Here is a 21329-nt window from a genome sequence, read left to right on the forward strand (position 1 = left end):
ATTAAACATTATAAGATTCACAAACCTTTTAGCTTATTTGAGTGTTAATAGTAATTTAATCATCAATTGGGTACCAGTTTTGTTAAATAAAAAAAACTCATAATTATAAGTAGGTACTAGTTCAATTAAAAGTAAGAAGGAGGCACTATAATAGGTATTTGTCTACATCATCTCCTGTGCTTAGAAGTATCTTTTCACCTGTGAACGGGGCATCTGAAAAATATAAATAATATTTACTGTATGTTAATGAAAACAAGCTGAGAAAAAAGGTTTTATAGAAACATGCTTGCCTATAAATATATAGATAGATAGTAACTACAGAACAGAGATGTAAAATTATCTCAAATCTAATGAAAGATATTACAAAATTTATATTTAAGTTGAAAATAATTACAGCGGTAAAATTTAAAAATTATATAGTTTTAAAATTGCAAACATCGTTTTCAGAAATGTCTAGTTTGCTGTAGATAGACTTAAGTAAAAGAAAGTATCAAATGCTTATGTTATATTTACTGTAGATTTTTATTTCTACCACTGAATTATTTATCTAGATGATGGGCTGTTAAATGTATTTGTTATTAATGATTTTGTGAGCTCACTCAATTTAGTCACAAAATCGATGTGCTTAAAAAGTTATAGGCCTATTACAAAAAAATTAGGATTGAACAAATCCCCCCCCCCCCCTGAACTGAAATATCTCCAGCATCCCTATTGTTATTTATTACTTAAAAGTATGGTTGTAAAAGTCTTCTTTATGTCATTTTTTTAATAGTTCTCTTAAAATTAAAAGAAGAAAACTCCTACGAGATATACAATTGGTTACCTACTTGGCCATGGTTCTTTTGTGTTATTCAAAAAATTTAACAATTCTCAAAATAGTTAAGGTTGGTCCTAACTAAAGAAATTGCAACGGTTGAAATAAACGCAAATGCTGAATTAACTATAATATAACTTAAGTGATAATAAAAGTGATTATAGAATTTTTACATAAAAACATTGTCGTTTAAAAGAACTTCTTAAGGTAATAGCAACAATTTTGGGCCAAATGAACCCATTCTCTTTCGAGATTATACAAGATATTTGTCTTCAATTACTAAGAAAGAGCCTAAGGTACCAGGGGCGTCATTTGGGGCGGGGGGGCAGGGAGAGCATTTGCCCCCCCTGGATCCTGGGCTAGGGAAAAAAATATGCTGTACTAGCCAATATACAAATATTTTCTCCTGTCAAATCCTAAAAAGCACAGCAGACAAAAATCTGTATATTCTTGTACAGTAATTTGAAACAAAAATTATTATTGTTTTATTGTCTTAGATAGCACATTTTGAGTTTACATAAATTAGTAGTTTTGTTATTCATTTACTTTTTCTGTTTGGTGCTGTACGATAAACCACTTACTTCTAGTTTATAGATATAGCCTACATAAAAATTCAGATTTTTTAGAAGCATTGCTTTGTCATTTACTTTTATGAATTATTCAAGCATTACAATTATACATGTGTATAAATTTTAGGTAATTTATTTTGAACATTGTAGACTACCAATTTAATATAGTTAAATAGAACCTTTTGTACTTTTGTGTCAAATTATTTTATTGGTGATAAAATTTGATTTGCTTTTAAGTTCTTAAATACTTGTATTTTATTTAAAACCCAAGATAAACTGTTATAAACTATAGGCTATGAACAACCGTATTCATTGCTAAATGTTGTACAAGAGAAATTGGTCATGAATCTAATAACAAACATAATATTAATACATCATGGAACTATTGATCACGTTTCTTAGATGACTAGCTTACCAACATAAAATTATTGTGTTTCTGTCTGTTGTCAATAATTGTTAGTTTCATTAACTTTCTGCCTAAATTTAAATAAATTTTACTCATAATTTTTTTTTTATTTGAAGTGCTCTTGACAATTAAAATAAGCTTAAACCCCTCTTTTTTTGTTTCAAAACTGCAAAATTTTCAGGGGGGAACCCCGGACCCCCCTTGTTTGCTGGGAGGTATTCCATACCCCCCATGCCCCCCCGGTGTTTGCCCCCCCCCCCAAGGATTTGGTGAAATGACGGCACTGCAAGGTACCCAATATAATGTAAAGGGTGGGGCAGGGAAGTATCCCTAACTTTGAAAGTACATTAAAAGACAACAAAACATGTTAGAACCAAACTTTATATTGGGATTAAAAGGTTACACCTGGGAGTTTATTTTAATATAACTTTACTTGGCTTTAAACAGCATATACCGTATCCTGCAAGTGGTGTCCCTAATCGTACACTACTGTATTCTGGTTCTGGAGTTTAACTCTGTGAAGCATTTGTTGTGGAATGCGGCCAACTTCAAGGTGAATTGCATCCTTCAAGGCATCTAGGGTCTTCCCTTGAACTTTCAAATGTCTGCATTCGTTGTTGCCAGTCCCGTTGTGTGAGTTCATGAGCAACTACCTTCTTGTATAGATGGAGATGTAGGTCCTCACGGAGAATATGAGGCACAGTACGATTAGACAACGCCAGCACGGATGCATTCTTACAGAACAAAGAGAAGACTGAAAAATCGATCTTATGACAAGGTCAATGTGTTCAGGAGTTTGGACGGTTCTTTGAGCTCCAAATACCCATCAAAATGCACCACCACATACACGGAAGTCCTTCATCCACACCAAAATGTAACAGCTTTGCGGCAGGCCATCCAATAACAAGTTCGCAGTGCACGCCAGCTACACAGCAACAATTAATAGACTGATTTTTGAAAAAAAAAAAACATCTCGAGTGCAAAAGCATATTTCTCACTTGAACAAGCCATGTCTACTACTGACAGGGATATGCTTAGAAAATCCCAAAGCAACAGGGTTATTTGAGACTAACCCCATTCCTCCAGCACACCCCCACTGGCCACTACTCACAGTGCCTGCCCTACCCTGTATAAGTAATATTTCTTTTTTACATCATTACTCAAAATTATTGATTTTGTTATGTAAAGCCATAAACAAATTTGTTTAAGCTAATCTCAAAGATTGATGTTTTTGGATTGGGAGACCCTGTGTCCTGTAAGCTATGGTACTACTGACCCATGTCTAGCCACTCGTCTGGGAGACCTAGGTCCTTCCTCGCAGACCGTAGAGCTTGTCTGATGGCGAACAATACAGCATTGGACATACACAAGGGTGGCTCTCCAGTGGCTTCAACATACAACATGTTGAATTAAACATTTCTGCTTAGAATATTTTTACACTGAATACACATCAGCTTCAAATTAAAATTAGTTTGTCTTGGTAAAATAGTTTGTGTATTCAACAGAATTCAGTAATTTAGATCAGCGTAATCCAGTAATTTAGTGGCTCACATCAACTACGACGATTTTGATTAAAGATTTGGCAACAAATTTAGCTTGGGGTTAGAATGTCTAGTTATATAGTAGCAATATAGCAATATAGTTTATATTATAGTTTATATTATAGTTTATAATATAGTTTATATATAGTAGCAATAGTCAAAGGTAGTATAGACTCTCATAATACAGATATCAAGAATCCAAACTCAGGTAATTCTGACGAATAAAAATAAAATCCATTAAGAATTAGAATACTGTACAATATGTCACTTTTACAAAATACATGTTTCTTCTATCAACGAATAGTAAGATTGTTTGCAAAATAACATATACACAATATAGATTTTTGTCACAAACAACCAAACTCTAGAACACAAAAACAGAATAAATCTATTTATTTTTATGTTGAACGGTCTATTTTACAGGAACAATTAATGGTACCACAGCAATTGTAATAAAACGAATTGCTCATATGGCTGTGTTCTGCTTCGGAAAAATTCTCACACAACATCAACATAAAGTTAATTTTGTCTTACCTTTAGATCGTAGCACTCCAAGGGGGTTGTCACCATTTTTTAATATGTATGTCCTAAAATCAATTGGTATATCCTTTGCCCCTGGGATGTGGTATTTCTGAAAACAAATTTATACTGTATTAGTTGCAGTGTTTATTAATTTGATTTTGGTTCTATTATTTTTATTGGTTGTCCATTTTTGATTATTTTGTAATTAAAATACATAAAATTACTACCTAATTATATTTGAATCAAAGCCATACTAACAATCATTTTCTTCGAGTGTGGTTTTATTGTTGGTGATGGTACTGTAGATTTATTTTTTAAATTAGATTATTGCAGTTAAAATTTGAATTTAACAATCGACTGATGGAAAATGTATGCAATGATTCTTTAAACAAACAACAATAAAAATCACATTCTTCCCCTGTGATGGTGAAGATATCGAAAATTGTGTTCCATGATCGGAAAAACTAATAGTATCCCTACTAGGGTGGAGACAAAATCATTGTCACCCACGATCACAGAGAAATCGTGAACATCTCCTGTGATCAAGGGGACATCATCATCGTCGCCCGCGATCGCAGAGATATTGTGAACATCTCTTTTTATGAAGGGGACATCATATTGTTTTCATCCGCTTTTGCAGAGATATCACGAACATCTCCTGTGTTTAAGGGGACATCATCATTGTCACCCACGATCACTGAGAAATCGTGAAAATCTCCTGTGATCAAGGAGATATCATCGTCACACACAATCACAGAGAAGAAATCGTGAACATTTCCTGTGTTTAAGGGGACATCATCATTGTCACCCACGATCACTGAGAAATCGTGAAAATCTCCTGTGATCAAGGAGATATCATCGTCACACACAATCACAGAGAAGAAATCGTGAGCATTTCCTGTGTTTAAGGGGACATCATCATTGTCACCCATAATAAAAACAGAGAAATTTTGAACATCTCCCACAATCAAGGGGACATCATCATTGTTATTGGTGAACGTGGAGAAATCATAAACTTCTGCCGCAATAGCTTGGAGTGCTTCATTTTCAGCCGCAATCACAGAAAATTGTTTATTTGAAAAAACTTTAAATGTTGTTTAAACATTTTTTTGCAATTCCACTGTGACTTTTGCTTGCAGCCCTAGGCCGTGGCCTAGTTGACCTAGTGGTAAATCCGGAACTGGACATCACCATTGTCTTTCGCAAACGCGGCTAAATCATATACACTCTCACAATGGTCATCATCCTATTCTGCGATCAAGGTTAATTTATATACACTTAGTGATGGCTAGGACATTAACTCTGAATTCCGCAATTGTGGCTATACCAATAATATCCCCGATGTCTACAAGGTACTAACCAGTGTCCTGTTGGTGAGGTTGCGGCCAGTGTGAGGGTCGTAGATGATCTCCTCTGAGGTCCAGTAGCCCAGCCCCATCACGAATGACCCCTCTATTTGACCAATGTCCACAAACGGGTTGAAACTCTTACCAGCATCTTCCAAGATATCCACTCGAATTATCTGTAGAAAATAAATTCTGATTTATGTTGTTAAAATAATACTTTCAATTAAATAAGTAATACTTTTATTGATTTAGTCATACTTTTTATATTTTCTTTATAGTAAATTACAATGAGGAACTGCATAACAGAATTTAACCTAGATTTTCAATTGAATCCTTTAACACCTTATTAAAGAACACATTGACTACATTTGTTTACTATTTTACTTTTAGCGAATTTCCCATATAGGGAATAAGCTATTACCATAGTACTCATGGTAAGACCTGGATCCACCTGGTAAGACCAATTTAATTTTTCGTTTTGAGGTCCCTAGAGGCCTAAAACACCATCCGTTCAAATTCATATATATATTTTTTTTATTTATATATATATGTGTCCGTTAGCGCGATAACTTGAGCAAAAATTATCCGATTATAATCGGACCATGGGAACGGGGGTTTATGGGGGGTTTTATGGGGTAAAAATGGGGTTTTCCCATTTTTGACCCTGAAAACAAAAAGTTTGCAATTTCTTTTCAAACCGTTTTGTAGAGCTTAAAAAATAAATCACCTAGTATATTGAAGCGCTGTTGTATATGCCTAACGGTCACGGAGAAAATTCAAAAATAGTGTAATTTAAAATTCCCATGTTATTCTTATGGAGAAAATGAAAACTGTTGTAGTCTACTCGTTTATACAGGGTGATTGATATAAGTGTGCCAGCCGTTTTATTCGAAAACCATAAGAGATATCAAAAAAAGTTAAATGGTAAGTGCCTTGTATTTTTTATTTAAAAAATTGTAGTCAAGTCAAAAAAATTATTTTACCCGCCATTTTTCCAATATGGCCGCCAACTTGAATTTTTCTTACGGAACACCCTGTATTTTATGATGTATTCTGGTAGAAAATGTAATTTTAAGACGATTTTATTCTTGTGATTTTTTTCATAAACCTAACCGTTTCAAAGATAATAATGGTTAAAGTTTTGAAATTTCTGCATGAGAAAGAGTTTCGATAAAGGCCAAAGCAAGCATGCCAGCTTCAAAATTTCACAACTTAAATCATTATTATCTTTGAAACGGTTAAGTTTATGAAAAAAATTACAAGAATAAAATCGTCTTAAAATTACATTTTCTACCAGAATACATCATAAAATACAGGGTGTTCTATAAGAAAAATCTAAATTGGCGGCCATATTGGAAAAATGGCGGCTAAAATAATTTTTCCGACTTTACTACAATTTTTTAAATAAAAAGTCCAAGGCACTTACCATTTAACTTTTTTTGATATCTCTTATGGGTTTCGAATAAAACGGCTGGCACACTTATATCAATCACCCTGTATATTGACTAGCTGTAACCCGCGGGCTTTGCCCCGTTTAACTTCTTAATTTTCAAGATGATCTCGTTCGCATGGCTCAATCACGTCCTGGTTGAAGTTCGTTCGCTACGCTCACTCACCTTTATGTTGGAGCTCGTTCGCTACGCTCACTCACCTTTAGGTTGGAGCTCGTTCGCTGCGCTCACTTGCCTTCAGGTTAGCTCGTTCGCTACGCTCACTTGCCTTCAGGTTAGCTCGTTCGCTACGCTCACTCACCTTTTGGTTGCAAATTAGCTGTTGTCATAAATGTAAAAGAAATAATAGTGCTGCACCCTGTTGGTAATCCTTGTAACTTTAATGCTATTGAACATCATAGAACAGAACCAACTTGTTTAACTGAAACAGCTGTTAAGATTCATTAATTCCATTTCTCATAAGGTTAACATGGGAAACTCCAGAGCCACTGGGGCGGAGCCTATTGGACGGATCACGAAATTGATGGTGTATAAACCTATTCCATGAAATTCTAAGTACCAAGTTTCGTGGCAATCGGTTCAGCGGTGTCTGAGTTTATCACTGCCAAACAAACAAATATATTTATATATACGGTATACAAACATCCTCTTTTATACTTATAGATAACATTTGGCAAGTTTATTTATTTCATCCTATCCTATTGACGTATGGTCAAAAAAAACTTGTATACCTTTCCCGTAGTAGCAAACCTAAGCACTTGTTAAATCTAATGTTATTTACATTGGGAATAAATATGTCTTATTTATGGAAATATTTTAGTAAAAATGTAATCAGACAAGTTAAAATTCGCTTAGTCTGCAGGTTTTCTGCGGCGGGGGTATTTTCTATTTTTATTTGCTTTGGTGTGTTTTGTAGAAACCAAGCCAGTATTAGTAGTATTGTGGTTTAAATTCATGTTTAATTAGGTCTATATAAGAGTTTTGTATAAAAAAAGGACCACTTTTAGAAACCAGGATATTTTTGACCAGATTTATGAGCTTAAATTAACATCATTTACCTTATGTTCTCCAGTTAATATATCAACTTCTACTTCCAACACAGTTACTCCAAAAATTTCATATTTTTTAAAGTCCTTGGTAGGCAGTGGGGAGAACCTGTAAACAATCATGTCTTCAATACAGTATCTCTAATTTAATAATTCAACCGTTGAAGGCGTGAATCTTTTGTATTTTTTTTACTAGTCTCTAAAAATCTCTAATTCCTGTATCTACCATCAATATACAAATCTGCTACTCACATATAAGTGGCATTGAGATTGATCTGTGCTAGGTACGCTGCCTGGACCAGAGCCTGCCATGTTGGTGACACCAGTGTGGCCCTGATGGGAGCAAGTCTCTTGTTTATCTCTTCACAGGATCTCTGAACAGCCTGCACATAACCTATCATTATAAACTACTCTTCTCTGGACTGCTACTGATAAACTGTTATTGTAATGAATAATTATTCATTGTTAAAAGATAAAAAAGGAAATGATTATGTTCTTTACACTATGTTGTAGAACAAGTTATCTGCCATGCCATGAATATTAGTATGTATACACACGTATATGGTAGCTAATATAATACGAGGGTTTGTTAATTCGAAACCCAGAATAAAGATAGGTATCTCATTATTCTGTGTTAGTGAGTACCAATAGATATTTAGGTTATTTGATGAACTGTTATCTAAAAAAAGAGAAAACTATAGTTTGGCAATTTTTTCTGAGTATTTGCTAAAAATGATAATCATCTATCTAGATTACCCAGAAAAATGTATTCCCTGTGCATAGTTATAGGGTTGCTATATAATTGAGATACAAGGGCTCAAAGCAGTTTACTTACAAGGACAACCGACTCACTGGTGAAGCTGCCAGCAGTGGGGCCATTGTTGGGGGCAATGTTGGTATTGGTTGTCTTCACTTTTATCATATCCAGAGGAATGTTAAAAGTAGCAGCACAGATTTGAGCAGCCTGAAAACCAATGTGAAGTTCTTTTTAAAAACAGTGTTAGAGCTGTAGTAATTTTATTAAAATAAAAATAATGTAATTTGAATTTGAGATTTAACATTGATAGTTTTCTCTAGTAAATCTCAGGAGCTGAATTAGTGAACTCGACTGTGAGTTTGGAGGTGTGGTTTTAGTAATTACATTATTATTACATGATTGATTGATTATGACATGTACCACATAAAACCGACAAAGTCCAAGAACCCTAATGATTGTTTTAGCTCCTCAAAAAACATTTTGCCATTTTATAATAACTGTGGACAATTGAAGCAAGATGTCAATGCATTAGTTTGGTAATAGAAACAGAAAAGTATTCTTTATTCCAGCAAGATGTAATTCATTGATTAAATATGGAAAAGACTAATTTTAGGTTGTGCTAATTGGTGTTTTGCCTAGTAACTTGGATAAACTTCACATTTGTTTGTCCTTGCAGCTCAGATGAACTGTGGTACTGACCAATATGGAAACATTTGAAAGCTTGAAATACTAGCAGTAGAGGCAAAAAAACATTGAAAGATTTTAGCCAAAATTTTTCTTTTATTGTTTTTATGTATGCTTAATGGAGATACCAATCTAGCACTAATGTAATTCTGAGCTGGTAAAGAAGCCATGATGATGCAGCAATGATAGCTAATTGCTTAAACAATTCCACACTGTTTATATCAACAAAGTGTCCAGTGTGAGTGTGACTGACCAACTAAGTACAAAACAATTATTGGTAGATAAATACCTTAGTGTTGATTCCCTGTCCTATCTCAACCCCTCCATGAGTGATAGATACTGTACCGTCGTTCCGGTACACAGAGACCATTGCATGATAAGTGCCTTTAGTGTCCATAGGGAACCGCATTGGAACAAGAGTAATTCCTCGCTTCTTCCATACGTTTTCCTATATCAACAGTTACTTTAACATGATAAACAGTACATTATAGTCCTCGCCACCCTAAATTAAAGGCAGCCAAAGGCCGCACTAGATATACACCGTGCGGCCTTGGGCTGCCTCAACTTAGGGTGGCGAGGACTATAGTAAAGAAGTATAATAGTTCAAAACTGCAGAGTTTTGCTTGTAAATGTTTAGAAATATGCCAGGTTAGAAATACACCATAGAAATGTAAGTCAAAATACCAGTTCTATAGGAAAGATACCTCTAAGTTCTTGACTTACTAGCTTCAGTTCCAAGCAAATTTTCACGGCGAATTTGAAATACCTTGAACTTTAAGTAGCTCATAGGGAGAACCATCAAAGAAAGAAAATAGCCAAAAGAAGGCTTACTAGCAGACCTCTTTGGACCAACCAATTTTACCCAGTTTCCTATTGATTTCCGATCTGGAACAGTGCCATGTCGAGAAGCATGAAATGTGGTCCAACAATCTCTGAGTGCTTGAAAAAGAATCCCTACTCTTAAAAACAGGTTTAAAACAGCAAAAGCACGGTGTTAAAGACCCCATATCCCCATGTTTACAAACATTTTATATAGTTTAACCAATGAATTAAAACCCTTTAAGAAGCGCAATGCCTTTGTTAAACATTCAGTCTGGAAATATTTGAATTTTGGATATTTCCAGCGGCGGCCGCAAAGTAGACCATCAGGAGTGTGCGGCCAAGTCAGCTGACTGATTGAGAGAGAGTGAGACAAAGAATTGGCTTAGAGAGAGAGATAGAGTAGAGCGGCCACCACGCAGGTGATCCTAGCGGCAGCCGTACGAAGCTCATTTCGGTGGTGAAATTCCAGTCGGACTATTTTCCATAAGCATTTTGCTTGTTAAAGGGTTTGTATTCATTGGTTTAACTGAGTCATTGTTTCATTACTTACCATGTGAAATAAAATTGGGGTGCTTTTATTGCCTCATCCTGTATATCAATAACAGGAGTAAATGTGGCAATACCTGGCTTAAATATTTTGTGGACTTACTATAACCTATAAAATAAAAATAAAATAATTTCCTTATATTAAACTTAAAAAATAAACAATTTACCTCATTGAACTTTTCAACACTCGCTTTTCTTGAGTCATAATCAGACTTTTCTTTGATTTGCTTGATCATTTTGTCTAATGGATATTTCTTGTCTATATTTTTCATTCGGACTGACAGTGGGTCTTTCCCAATTTCATGTGCAATATGTTCTATTATATGCTCTGCCATTGTGATTGACTCCAAAGTACCTAGAAAAAAGTTATAACTATTCAAATCCCTTCTGTAAATCTAGTTATATATGTTTACTTATCAGATAATTTTTTTCTTTCTAAAACAAAATAGTAAACGTTTTAGACAATGAAAAAATAAGGGAGGGATAACTCTTTAAATTTATTTCAAAGTTATCTTCACTTATAAGAGTATACATTGGTAATGTTAGAAACTAAAATAAAAGACTGTGAACTATTATTCTAGGTAATACATTTTCAAACTAATATTGTATTTTGTTAAATTATATGAAATTTTGTAATTTTCCAAAACAAAGTTTTCTGTAATAAATTAAAATAGAACAAAGTTATTTTTTTATAGTTTTATTATAAAACTCTACTTACCAGGACTTCTGCACCACAGGTTGCAAGGTTTATCAGTAAACACATCAAACATTTTCGTCCCCCAAACAGTTGATTCATATCCACTGGCAAATGATGGAAAGGTGAAGAGCAATGTTAGTGGATCATTCAGAGCATATCCATTGTCTTCATACAGATTTGAGTGTAAATACTGAATTTCACCCTCATTGTCGACAGCAACCTGTTAAACAAATCTGTGTTATAATATTTGTATGTTAAAACTTTTTCTGTGGAGGTATATTAAAAAAATAATTTTTAAAGTGAATAGGCTATGCCTGATTCTATTGTGTAAAAGAGAAAGAAGTTATAACAACTGATCCACTGATCGCTGGGGTAGACAAAATTTTGTTTCTATTATTTTAGCATTATTTTCATGATTTCTGCCTTACTGTTTGGTGATATAACTAGAAAACCAGTTATTGTTTATGATTATATAGTATATACCTAATTTTATTTGGTTAAGTGAGGTTTCAAATGGCTGAAATAACGATAAACAAATTTTAAACAAAACACAACCTCTACAGTTGGACGTACAGAACTAACAATAAAATTGGCTTCAGCTGTTCTATAACTATGACAAATCTACTAAGGGAGTATGTTTTATCTATGGTGCTATCTTAAAACTATACATGATAAATAATTTAAAACCAGCTGAGTACAAGAAGAGTTTAAGGTTGGGCATTTGCTAAGACACATGCGGCGCAATGAGCGCAACACAACACACGGCAGAAAACTGTGCCTCAATGTTTCCTTATGGCATCGCATAAGCTGAGACGCACGCTTGTATGTGTCTGGAACACTCCTGGCCCGGCATGTCACAGTTTGAAGTACAGACACAGATTTTCCTACACAAGCCACTCAACTGGTATGCAAGATGACAACAAACGATCGTCTAATTGAGTATGTGTACGCGGATTATCTGTACAAAGCACAGATAATCCGCGTACACATACTGGTTTTAACCACAAAGATATGAAATGACACATTCAAGCTATCGGAACTCATTTTTGGCATTTCAAAATTGTTCTTAAAACCATTTTTTTTGGGTCTCAAAAACCCAAAAAGTTTGGTATACCAAACTGGTATAGCTTCATGGTAAGCTTAATAATTAGGGAGAAAATTAATATAAATTGAACATTTAAAACTCTTCTTACGAATAAAAACCCTTTAGTTGGCTTGTATGTTGATATATTTTTTATAAATTTGGCATGATTATTTGTTCCAGAATTGCTATTTAAACTTTACAAAAAAAATATGTTAAGCTTAATGCCATTTAAATCAGGAAAATTCAATTCCCATGACAGACTCAGAGGAGATGCTACCATCGAAGATCTCGGCGACTGCGTAGTGCGTGTATTGCGTCTGCTGCGCCCCGACATGCGCTAGTGAAACATTCATGTGTTGCGTTGCTTGCAACACAAAACTTGGCTTGCGTGCGTTTTGGGTGTGCGTCTCAGCATATGCCAGGTCTTACAGCCTTGTTTTCTCAACCACATGAGGAACCTTGCTCAAAGCTGCTGACCAAACAGCCACTAGGACAGAGCTGATGAGCTCTTATTCTAACTTATTGCTTGGGAATCACATCACAAATGAAAAGAAAATCTTTCAAGGGAGTTTTACTTCGTACATTTAAAAGAAAGCTTTGTAAACAAAATTGTTCTCTATATAAAATTATGTTGATTAATCTAATCAAACTAATGAGATGGTTTATTAGTTGATTAATTAATTTTGACCTCACTTCTAAATCACTAATCATAAAAAAGTACAAAATAGCTTAGTAAGGGTGGGCAATTTAAGTTAAATTAATGTTAAGAAATAATGCAGTCTCACCTCATAATCAAAGTAGCAGGGATACCGCTTGCCAATGGCCTCCATGACAGTCTCTAGTTTTGTCACCATGCGGACAGGTCTGTTTAGTAGATGAGCCGCTAGACTGACTACGCAACCCACGACGTTACCTCTCGTCAGTTTACCTCCGTATCCCCCTCCAACTCGCCGCAGCTTCATATCTATGCTGAGTACAAAGTTAAATCCTCTACTTAACATGCAGATTCACTTCACCTATTACTGGGCTTTACCATAGACTAAGCAACATAAGATGTTTTTAATATAACTAATGGAGTATGTTTTATTTAAGGTTTTACTTTAAGACAGCACTATCGCTAAATATTATGTGTACACATATGCAAAGTATTATTGGTCGGGAAGCTTACGTGTTCTCAGGTATGTTGAGTACTTGTCCAATTGCTTCTTGTGCAAGCATCATCCACTGAGAGGTGCAGTACACCTCTAGTCCGTCCTCCACAGGCACTGCCAGGCAAGTCAGTGTCTCCATGGTGAAGTGGTACTGTGACTCCATTTTCCACTCGCCTTTCACTATTTTTTTCACATTAACTAAAAAAAGGGAACATTTGTTTCAAACTAAATTTATACATCTCGATCTTTTTATCAAAATGGTGTAAAATATATCTCAACTGAGCACAGCACTACAAAGGAGTGAGCTAAAAATTGTTATGTTTTGCTGGTTTTGCACAAACCTGAGAAATGCTGATGAGGATTAAATTTAATGCACTATGCAGATTAAGTTTCCATAATTTAGTCATACACAAACTTGTAATTAGTATATGTAGAGACCATCCTCGACTTTCTTTCTCGACAATTCTTTATTCTGGAGCTGTAGTCTTTACGTCTATTAATCCACCAATTATTTAGAAATCTCATTTTTGTGTAGTCTCAAATCACTTAAACAAATAAAACAAGTTAATTTATGGTACCTCAATTTCCTCTAGTGATCCCTAATATCTCCTCTAAGGGTGGGTAACGATCGTTTTGCCGACATTCGAATCCTTGTCAATAATATCAATATTCACTCATAACATTAAACACCCTTACACAAACATGTTATGACTTGTATATATTGTTGTATGCATTTTTATTAAAACGTTTTTATTAGCTCGCTTTCTTGTCCGGTACAAATTTTGGAATCAATTTTATACTAACTTCCCGACGAGCTAGAGACTTGAAACTTGAAACATAGCTCACAAATGGAAGACAATGCAATATTATATCATTTAATTTTCATATTTCCCTTGGGCTACGCCCCATGGGCTTGTTTTTATTAAATCGCTTTCTTGAAAATTTTGATACTTCCCGATAAGCTAGAGACTTGAAATTTGAAACATAGCTCATAAATGGATGACAATGTAATATTATTTCATTTAATTTTCATATTTCCCTTGGACTACGCCCCATGGGCTTGTTTTTATTAGCTTGCTTTCCTACAAATTTTGATATCAATTTTAAACGAAGTTCCCGATGAGCTAGATAGTGACTTGAAACTTGAAACATAGCTCAAAAATGGATGACAATGCAATATTATATCATTTAATTTTCATATTTCCCTTTGGGCTACGCCCCTTTGGCTTCCAAATTTTCCATGTTTACATTTTAAAAGAATGTAAACATATAAATTAATTTAAGTCAGCTGTAAATACTTAAATTTGACAGTTAGAAGAGCAGAGGTTAAGAGGTACAGGTTCTGCTCCCGAGATATTCTAAAATTATAAAACAATCATTTCAAAGTAAAGATAAAACATCTGATTACAGATAATAAGGTTTTGGGTTTTGGTTAAGTATTAAGAGGCCATATAAAATAGATTTAACATATTTACACATTAAATACTAAAAATTAGAAAATAATTTATAAATAAAAATACTTTTTAAAAATGCCACGTTTTTAAACGCACTAAAAAGTATTAAATAATTTATAAAATGTTGAGAAAATAAATACTTGCAAGATTTAAAACGAAAAACGTGGGGAGCATGCAATAGATCATAATAATTCAATAGGTGAAGTTAATTGTAAATCAGCATGCGCCCCACGTTTTTCGTTTTAAATCTTGCAAGTATTTATTCTCTCAACATTTTATAAATTATTTAATACTTTTTAGAGTGTTTAAAAACTTAGCATTTTTAAAAAGTATTTTTATTTATAAATTTTATTGTTTGGTTGACCTTAAGTGAAGAGTGATATTCTTGACAATGACAAGGATCCGAAGACGGTGACATATTTGCCGAACCAATAATCATGCACCCTTATGGGGGATATTAGGAATCTCTAGACAAAATTCAAAATTAAGGTGAATTATTCTTTTATTTAACTTACTAGAAACTCTGCTTGCAGCTCCTTGAAAACTCAAGTTAATAGTAAATAAAGTACGACTATACAAATTTACTGTAAAATCTTTGGTTATAATTTTAAAGAAAATGGATACCGGTACCTAGCATCAAAATGTATCAAATTTAATTACGTTTTGGAATTGCAGGCTTAGTAATTACAAAGAGTATCCGTGCTAAGTCTTTGTCTTTGACAACTTTACGGATGTCGAGCACAGGCTTCTTCTTGTCAGTTATTGTGATGGAGACAAGTTCTGCAGCTTTGTCAGCCAACTCCTGAGTTTGAGCAACTATCAGGCCTACAACCTGACCAGCAAACTGGACAATCTTGTCTGCAAACAACTGAAACAAATGTCATGTGGTATTGTAACTGTTAGGGTATCTCCATTCTCCATTCATACTTGGCTTCACCTTTTATAAAACATTTATATTATCAAAATAAAGTATCTAATAATTTATTAATTATAACAAACAAGCTTGCGAGCCATCATGAAGTTGACGTTATCATGATAACACAATCACTACCAACCCACACACACACGTACATATTATAGGGAATTCCTTAAAAATACTATAAAAACCAAGTGTTATGAGTGTAAATTATCTGACAAGTGAAAAAATGTGTTGAGTTGGGTTTTCAACTACCACTTAATCTCTATTCTACACTCATAAGTATGTTAAGAAATCATTCATTACATTAAAATAATTAAAACCATGTATTTTTCTGATAATGGTGAAAATAACCAGTTGATGCTGACTGAATTCAAGGAGTTAAAAGTTTTTAAACATTGTAACTACTTCTCTTAGTTATAAAGTGCAAGCAACCCAATACTTGAAACAGTGTAAAATGTTAGACTGTTCAGGCTGGGTGGTCACCTTCAATCAGTAATTATTATTTTTAGTACAAACATCTTTTTGTCAGTTAGCACCAGATATTTAGTTCAAGTACAAATTATATGTGTCAGAAAATAACTGATTTTGCTTTTAAACCCTGTCCTCATTTACCACTTCCTTAGATGGAGTGAATGGGTTGGGTGGAATGAAGTTGTTTTCTCCAGGAATGTCTTTTGCCGAGTAGAATGCAAGTACTCCAGGCATTTTCTGAAAAAAGACAACACATTTTTCTATAAGACATTGACACTTATGTATGCACTAGTGAGGTTCATGTACACAGTACTTGATTTAATGTGTGAAAACCATGAAAACTGTTAAACAAAAATTAATAATGTGACACATAAGAAGGTAGATATGTCAATGCTTAATATTTCCTACATGTTCTGAATGATGTTCAATATTCAATGTTAATGGATGTTTTGGGGTTTTGATACAACCCAAAAGTAAACACTATTATTTATCAAACCAAAAATTTATTAAAATCATCAAAATTGCAAAGATGTTCTTTTGTGCTAAAAATTATTTTAAAATACAAAAACTTCATTTATTGTAATTTTTGTTGATTCCTATTTGATTTAAAACCTTAGGTTTTTCATTATCTTTGAAATCAAATCTACAGGTGTATTTAAAGTGAATTAATATTTGGAAGTCAATCTTTATTGATAAGAGATTTTTAAAAGGACATTTTCAGTTATTAGCTTATCCAGGTAGTCCAGGAGCTTTTAGATACACTCTGAAAGGTCACAACACTGATTTCAAGCTTATTAAAGGACTACAGAAGGATGGTGGGTTACAAATCTCTAATAAACTCTCTGTTTTATTTTATGTGATTTTTTAGTGTGAATAAGGCGGATATAAAGAGAATTAGAGCAGTGGAGGAATATGCAGAGGACTGGATAACGTGGGGAAGATTTGTAAACGTAGCTAAATATCACATCTGACATAAATGTCCTGAGAGTAAAAGTAAGTAAGTTGAGTGTGTTTCTTAAAGTTAAATGTCAAAATTTTAATTTTTTTCCTTAAACGTTTGTACGTAGGTTGAACTCAATTTTTTTTCACAAAAAGAACCATATTCAGCCATTTCTAATTACAACCAGAAATTGATGAAAACATAGTTTTATTCTGTTATCAATCTCTCACCCCAAACAGAAATTTGAGGCTTTTTACTTCCTCCCTGTGGCTTTTCCCAAAATATATGTTAATGCCATAACTTTAAAAACTTAAGATATGTAATTCTCTCACCAAAGCTTTTGCTGGATCTATGCTTTCCAAAGTGCCAGGACCTTCTTTTGTGATGACCATAGCACAATACAGATCTTCTCCCGTGTGTGGAATGTCATAGACAAATTCTGCTTCACCTAAATAAAATTACAAGAATGAGCAAAAACAAAAAATAAAGCACAAACAATAAAAAAAACCATCATATGTTGGAAATGATCATTGAAAGGTACCTTTACCCCATTCTACAGCTATTGCATTCATACTCAGTATAAAACACGAACCCAAAGTTTGGGTCTCTGTCTCAATGAAATTATTGATTTAAGACATATGATCAACATATGACTCAACAAAATGTGAGCTGCAGCCTGAAGTTCTGATGGGCTGCAGCCTGATATACTATGATGATCAGGATAAAGCCTGATATACTTGTGTGTGCAGATTAGGACTGTTCAATGGTTGAGATGTCTAAGGCTTGGTCTGTTCTGCCAGGAGAAAGCATCATAGACCGAGGGTTCAAATATTGTTATCATGTCTTTGTGCAATCATTGGCTTTAACGCCTTACCTTCAAGTGGTAGAGCTTGGTGGAAGAAGGACATTTGAAGGTTGGAATGTAAATTGATAGGATAGGTACTCATCTCCTAGTTGCACCTGTGATTAGGCATCAAGCAAATTTTTTACTCGCTCTTATTGTGTGTTTGAGACGTTGTTTAGTGTTCTTAAGCTCACTTTTATTTTCAATACTAGTATAAAAATCTGTTATGAAACAAATATATTTCTAGCAAAAATAACAATAAAAGAACATGTACCGGTAGGCTACATTCAAATGAATACCTGAGCATTGAATGAGTGACTCCAGTTTAGGGAATGGTTGGTACAGAGGTGGCATGATGGTGTCACTGTCAAACTCTTGTTTGCCTGACGAGAGTGGACGTGTGATGTCCTCCCCTCCACTTCGGTACTTGGGGGACACCATGCCTGGGTTCAGACTGAGGATTGCCTAGACAAGTTTATTTAAACTGTATAATACTGTAGATTTAATGTTTAAATAACAACTAAAATGTTTTAGTTGGTTTTATGTAAGTGTTTTATTTTTTTCGGTGATGTATAGGCTACATACCTAATGTTTTAAGTTGTGAAATTTAAGCCATAAAAACCAGCTTAGAGTGTCTTGATCTGGTCTAAACAATATCTGTGATATTTGTGGTACAGCTAGGGTTGTATACAGGGGTTACAGAGATTTATTGTGAGCACCTTAGCCTTTGGTGATCCTCTTTCAGCTTTTGATGTTATTTTATAGTGCCCCAACAATTGCCATAAAATTTCTCTATTAGGAAATATGTCTTTGGCTGTATCCCCAGTGTTAGAGGTTTCTTGCTCTTGGACCTATTTTTTCCTTTCCAAGCAATAATTCATCAAATACCCATAGGTGGATAAAAAACTGAAATTATACAGTAAATTATTAACGTATTAATAATTTTTGCTAGTTGTAAATTAAAGTCTGTACAACTCATATTTCACCTGTTGTGAAACAGAGTTACCTGTGGGTTCAGGTCAAATCAAAGATGCACCATGGCACACAAGCATAAGCCCTGCTCAGGTAAATGGAAGTATATGAACATATATTTGTTGTGAAAAAGTATAAAGAGCAGATAACATTGAGAGTGAGAGGTATAAATAATAGTATATTTCATCACTAGGGCGTAAAGTGACTCTTTTTCAATCCAAGCTCAAGTTTAGCAACCAAGGCGAAGCCGAGGTCAAAAAATTAGCGTGGGTTGAAAGGACACTTTATACCCGTGTGATGAGCCGTATTTTTTGTCATATTGCAACATTGTTTAGCAAACTAATTTAGATAACAAAAAAGATTTTTTTTGTGTAAAAATAACCTCTAAAAACAACTTCCAAATTTTCTTAATTTAGCTTACGCAAACAAGCAGCTGTTTATGTTTAAAGTGATTCAATATAATTTTTTGTCATACTGCATCAAAAACAGCCGTTTTAAATGCATGTGTTGCGGGTCTAAATAAGCATTTTTACTCTCTAGGGAGTAAAAATCAGCTGTTATAAACCGTTTCGATTGTGGCTATCGTATCGATCAAAATTATTTATTTATGAATTGATTAATTAGGTAAGGTTTTAGCCTATTGTTGTCAATGGTATAATGTACTGTAACACAATAAAAAATAGACGAAATTATTTAATCACTTATTAAACAGCTGCTTATTTGCATTAGCAGAATTGAAAACAAGCTGGAAATCGTTTTGAGAGGTTACATATAAACATTATTTCGTTTTCTAGCTTAATTTGTTAATTAATGATGCAATATGACAAAATAGTTTATTTCATCACTAGGGTCTGAGGTGACTCTTTTTGACCCGTGGTCAAGTTTTACGATCGAGGCGAAGCGGTGGTCGGAAAATGAGCGGGGCCGTATTCTCACAAAAACAGCCGTTTTAATGCATGCGTTGCAGGTCTAAAGTAGCATTTTTACTCTTTTAGGGAATAAAAATCGTTTTTAGCCCCTAGGGAGTAAAAACCAGCTTTTGCCAACTCGTTATAAATTTCTATTGGAAATAATTGCATGTATCGTAAGTATCAATTGTTTAATCGATTGTAGTTAATTGTTGCCTTATTGTAAAGAGTTTGACATGTCTATAGTATAATGTACACTGACACAATTAAATCAATGGATATAAAATTTTGATACATGGGATTGTTTAGAATTGAAATTCTAGTGACTCGCTAGGGACTAAAAACGCTGTTTACTTCCTAGAGAGTGAAAGAGCTACTTAAGACCCGCAACGCATATATTATAAAGGCTGTTTTTGCTTAAGTAAGACAAAAATATCATGTAGCAGTAAAATGTTATGATAAACCCATACCCTGTAGAGCAGAGACTGTGTTAGTTTGCGTCTAAACTCAGGCTTCGTGTCTGGCAGTACATAGTCAGGCTTCACCTCACTGGCCAGAGTCTTGAGAGCTCCTTGGAGTGTGGCGACATCCAACAGCTGCTTGTTGGAGACGAAGCGTTCTGTTTGATATGCGTGAATCTAACAACAGTGTTGAATTGTTAAATAACTGCAAGTACTCCAGTTACAAGCCGTATTAGTTTGATTTTCCAGTACAAGTAAATACATTGCTTCTTTAGGATATACAATATTCACTAAAGAACTAATGTAATTAATATTCTCTGATTTTAAATTGTGAATGAAGGTTGTCCATATAAAACGGTTTCAGAATATGTTGCTGGCAGAATATGTGCCGGGGATAGCTGTTTTTACATGAGGACCTTTACAGGGCATGTAGCTATCTAATGGTTCCCATTCAACACTGGTCCAAACAAATCCCAAGATACACATTTTTGGCAAAATCTCATTAAGAATTTGTCTAAGTGGCAAGTAGCTTAACCACTTTCCTCGTCATATAGCTGATGAATCATGTTTTCTGTGATCTCACGGCAAGCGAGCGGAGCGAACGAGCTCCAATCTAAAGGTGAGTGAGCGTAGCGAACAAACTTCAACCAGGACGTGATTGAGCCATGCGAACGAGCTATGAATGAAGCTGGAAATCCAAAATACGTATCTCATTCCCATGGAAGAAATTGTTACTGTACTGTTTGTACCAGAGTTCAACAGTTTCTTGTCAAATGAATGTTTTTTAAGAAGGATTTGTTATAAAGTCACAATCAAATCCAAGATAATTTTTGATCATATTTTTTAGTTACCTTATTTTTTAAAGTATTATTTACATTAAAGCCCCATAAAGCTCTATTTCATCAACAAACAATTTTTTAAAGT

The 21329-nt window shown here is 34.2% G+C and overlaps 1 protein-coding gene across 2 annotated transcripts in view; it reads right to left on the reverse strand.

The window, feature by feature from the left end:
- The window catches only part of LOC128986901 (uncharacterized), a 126569-nt gene continuing 105240 nt past the window's right edge, over positions 1–21329 (reverse strand). Inside the window, exons 9-25 of one of the 2 annotated variants that reach the window (XM_054407510.1) lie at positions 20415–20582; positions 18364–18529; positions 17553–17668; positions 16422–16517; positions 15551–15758; positions 13454–13634; positions 13071–13254; positions 11223–11421; positions 10672–10859; positions 9426–9584; positions 8531–8659; positions 7948–8078; positions 7708–7804; positions 5213–5374; positions 3865–3961; positions 3066–3176; positions 1–213 (exon numbers count right to left, since the gene is read on the reverse strand). In XM_054407510.1, the coding sequence (XP_054263485.1) occupies positions 146–213; positions 3066–3176; positions 3865–3961; positions 5213–5374; positions 7708–7804; positions 7948–8078; positions 8531–8659; positions 9426–9584; positions 10672–10859; positions 11223–11421; positions 13071–13254; positions 13454–13634; positions 15551–15758; positions 16422–16517; positions 17553–17668; positions 18364–18529; positions 20415–20582 (2460 nt within the window). In that variant the 3' untranslated portion in view covers positions 1–145. The remainder of the gene's footprint in view (positions 214–3065; positions 3177–3864; positions 3962–5212; positions 5375–7707; positions 7805–7947; positions 8079–8530; positions 8660–9425; positions 9585–10671; positions 10860–11222; positions 11422–13070; positions 13255–13453; positions 13635–15550; positions 15759–16421; positions 16518–17552; positions 17669–18363; positions 18530–20414; positions 20583–21329) is intronic. The other variant, XM_054407518.1, reaches the window with a different exon arrangement.

Source organism: Macrosteles quadrilineatus, unplaced genomic scaffold, assembly GCF_028750875.1.
Source record: "Macrosteles quadrilineatus isolate MER2022 unplaced genomic scaffold, UCM_ALF_1.0 Scaffold_1__1_contigs__length_201487025, whole genome shotgun sequence".
Lineage (NCBI taxonomy): Eukaryota > Metazoa > Arthropoda > Insecta > Hemiptera > Cicadellidae > Macrosteles > Macrosteles quadrilineatus.